Raw genomic sequence first — 3405 nt, forward strand, 5'->3', positions numbered from 1 at the left:
AACGTTTCTTTCGTTTTTAAAGACGAAACTCTTACATCGCCAGATTTTGTTACGCCATTAAGGACGACATTTTCAGACTCTGCTAGACAGACACACTTGGCTAAGTTCATCAAACACAAAAGCCACTTAGCCAACAATCAAACGGCACCCGTCCATCCCATTGCCCTAACACCCATCGTACTCTAACTTAGCAACACTACCACTCCCAAGTGATTGGATAATATACTTGTAGTCCTTCTAAACCAGTCAAAAAGTTCTGCTTCCAAACATTCGTGTCATTTCTTATTTAGTTTTCACCCTCCACCCAAAAGATGTCAGTCTTTAAATTCTTGACTCTGAACTGTATTCCAAATAAGATACTTTATACTCGAACACAGCCTTTGCTCATCCTGTCTATTTCCTTTTTTTGTGTCGGATTTATTCTTCTACCATTCATTTATTAATAAAAGGTCTGTTCTATATTAAGGGTCATTAGGGATCATGCAGCAAACGAGGATTAGTCTTACGACCCTTTTCTGATTTTCAAATCCAGAATTCATTCACTGAAAGTGATCGAACCAACATATCAATTAACTTGATAACTCTAACTTCTAACTCTATCCTGAGCTGAGATATTGCAGCGGCAGCAAGTGCGCCTCTAATTTTATCATCGTGCAAGCAGCTTTAAAAGGTAATCTTAAGAATGAACAACAGGAATGAAAAGGTTTTTTATGTATGGAACCGACCATTAGGATAGTCTACAAGTATATACCAAGTCACTGGTCACTGCTTATAGATTGAAGACTTTTATTTAGTTTTGTATTATTTCTATCATAAGTTATAATCCATAACATTTCTTATAATATTTTTCCTAAGGCATTGATTCGCAATCAACTGAATTCAAACGAGTCTTGAAATAATATGATTTTTATTGCTAACGAAACTAGAAAAAACAATTGCTTTAGAGGCTTAACTCAACTTAAAAAAATGAAATGCATTACTGTGCCTGAGAAAGTGAGGGAGTGGCTTTATGTTAACAACAAGAGCACAATCTCAGAGTTGATTCTTGCGCTTGCGACCCGGACGTACGGCGTAGACACTATGCGGGAGTTGGCCATCTGGCAGGATCTTTCCCGCCCGACTAGCCGCCAGCAGACGACGTTCGTGCACTTTACGGTGCTTGGTTAGATGGTCGGAACGGGCAAAGCACTTGGCACAATAGTCACATTTGTAGGGCTTGACGCCAGAATGGGAGCGGCGATGCCGGGCCAGCTCGTCGGAGCGCGAGAAGCGCCAACTGCAGTCAGGCCAGCTGCAGGCATATGGCTTCTCGCCCAGATGCCGGCGCAGGTGAGCCTTGAGGTGGGCTGGCTTGGCGTATAGCTTCTCACAACTGCCGAAGGTGCACAGATAACCCCGCTCGCCGGCAGCGTTTTGTCCCAGTAACGGCAGGTGCATCTGCTGCCGATAGATACGATGCTGGGTCGCTGCTGCTGCTGCTGCAGCTTCTTCCGCTGCTGCATCTGTTGGTGAGATAGCGGGCGTGGAGGTGGAAGTTGATGCCGATGCAGATGCTGATGTCGTTGAGAGAGTGGCCAGGCGCAAGTTGTCATTACTTTCCTGCAGGAAGTCATCGCACATGTCTGTGCAGAGTGGCGTGCGCTCAGGCAGGAAGTCGATTAGCTCGGGAATTTCCACAAAGTTGTCCAACAGACGTTGCTCCCAATCGCTGAACTCCTGCCCCGATGTGGCATCCACGCTCAAGCTGAACTGCAACTGCTCCTCAGATAGGTTGCTGAAGTGCTCGTTGCTGTTGTTGTTGCTGTCGAGGGTTATAATGCCGTAGTAGTCCAAGTCCCCGTCCTGCTCACTGTAAGGAATAGGATCACTGTCCCCCCTGAAATTGACATCCGCATAACAGCAATCCTGGGCCAACTGGTAGTCATCGATACCAAGTGTTGTGTTTAGTGGCGCGCTCCCCGCACACTCGATGTAGAAATCACTGACATCGCCGGTTGCACTTGCCGGCTCCTCCAGGTCGCTGTAGAGCTGTTGAAACGCGCCCGTGGCAAAGAACTCCATGTGAACAAATGAGCTGATCGGCAAGGCTGTCCAAATATTTATGCGACGGTCCGAGCTCCTCAAATGCCAACTGCGGTTTGTTACCGCGCTTGAGTGACTACTTCGTGAACATTTCCGAAAATACAGAGTCCCCTGCGATTAAGTGGAGTGTCATTTGGCGCGTCAATTGCTCGATTGCTCGATCGCTTCGACACTCGATGGCTCGGCCTCGGCTCACTCAAAAGTTCCTTTGGGGAATAATTAGCAATCTCTTTCCGATTGTGTTACGTTTCGATTGCAATGCGTTTGCTTTTGTTTTGGATCTTTTTTATCTAAGCTCGTCGGCGTCATTACAGTGCCCACCAATAACAACAACAACAAGAAAAACATTGCCGGCAGCCATATGATAGCAGCAACAGCAGCCACATCAGCCTCAGCCTCAGCTCCAGCTTCATGGCTCATATTCAGTCATAAGTGTGGGATGGTCAGCAATCAGCGGCCGTTCCGGCGCACATGTGCTGGATTGTCTCTATCTTTGCAGAGTTCCGAGTACTCGTACATACATACATATATATGCATATATATGCATATGAGTGTACAAGTATATGCCATATGTTTAAGGTCTGTCTGTCTATTCCGCCTGTGCCACGCTGTATCAGGCTAGTTCAGTCTCGTCGCCAATCGCGCTCTTCTTTTTGCTTTTATTGTCACTGTCTGTTATCATCCGCAGTCAAGCCGATGCCGATTGTCTGCGTCATTGGTCGCCGCACCCCGCCACCCACCACCCCCTTTTCATCACTGCCCCTGTCGCTGCCTCTAACAGCGATCTGGATAGATCGTTTTAATAAAAAGTTCGGTAACACTAGACAACAAAATATAAACAAAGCAATTATGAGCAATGTATGTGAATGCGCAAAAAAAAGAAAGCAACCATGCACATTCTAATTAATATTTCGGAATTAATATTATCAAATAAATGTAATATTGGCTTCATTTATTTGATAATATTAATTAATGTTATGAATACTAAGCAGAGAACAATTTCTAAAATCTACAATATCAAACTATCACTTAAAGAAATAGTTTGAAAGACCCGCTGGTGAACATTACTAATCAGATCTTTTACTTGATTATAGTATATCATAAACCCCTTCAAATATTGCAAGCCCTTTTTGAAATACTTTAAACAACTGTTTCTGATGTTGGAAAGAAAGTTTTGCGAACTTTTTTCAAGGTACTACAAAAGCTTTTCCTAACATTTCAATTTAATAACAGGACTTAGTAACAGTAACTTAGCTTAGTCGAATACAAATTTCGCTTAGCGCTAATTTGAAACAAATTGAAACATAATTATAATAGTCACAA

General features: G+C 43.8%; 1 protein-coding gene across 1 annotated transcript; it reads right to left on the reverse strand.

Moving 5' to 3' along the window:
• Nucleotides 1–1032: 1032 nt before the first annotated feature.
• On the reverse strand, nt 1033–2061 carry LOC115629563 (transcription factor Sp4). Its single transcript, XM_030526054.1, has one exon. It carries the CDS (start codon nt 2059–2061, stop codon nt 1033–1035), a length of 1029 nt encoding a protein of 342 aa, XP_030381914.1.
• Nucleotides 2062–3405: the final 1344 nt, after the last annotated feature.

This window comes from Scaptodrosophila lebanonensis, unplaced genomic scaffold, assembly GCF_003285725.1.
Source record: "Scaptodrosophila lebanonensis strain 11010-0011.00,11010-0021.00 unplaced genomic scaffold, SlebRS2 tig00000159-arrow-arrow-pilon, whole genome shotgun sequence".
In the NCBI taxonomy this organism is placed as follows: domain Eukaryota; kingdom Metazoa; phylum Arthropoda; class Insecta; order Diptera; family Drosophilidae; genus Scaptodrosophila; species Scaptodrosophila lebanonensis.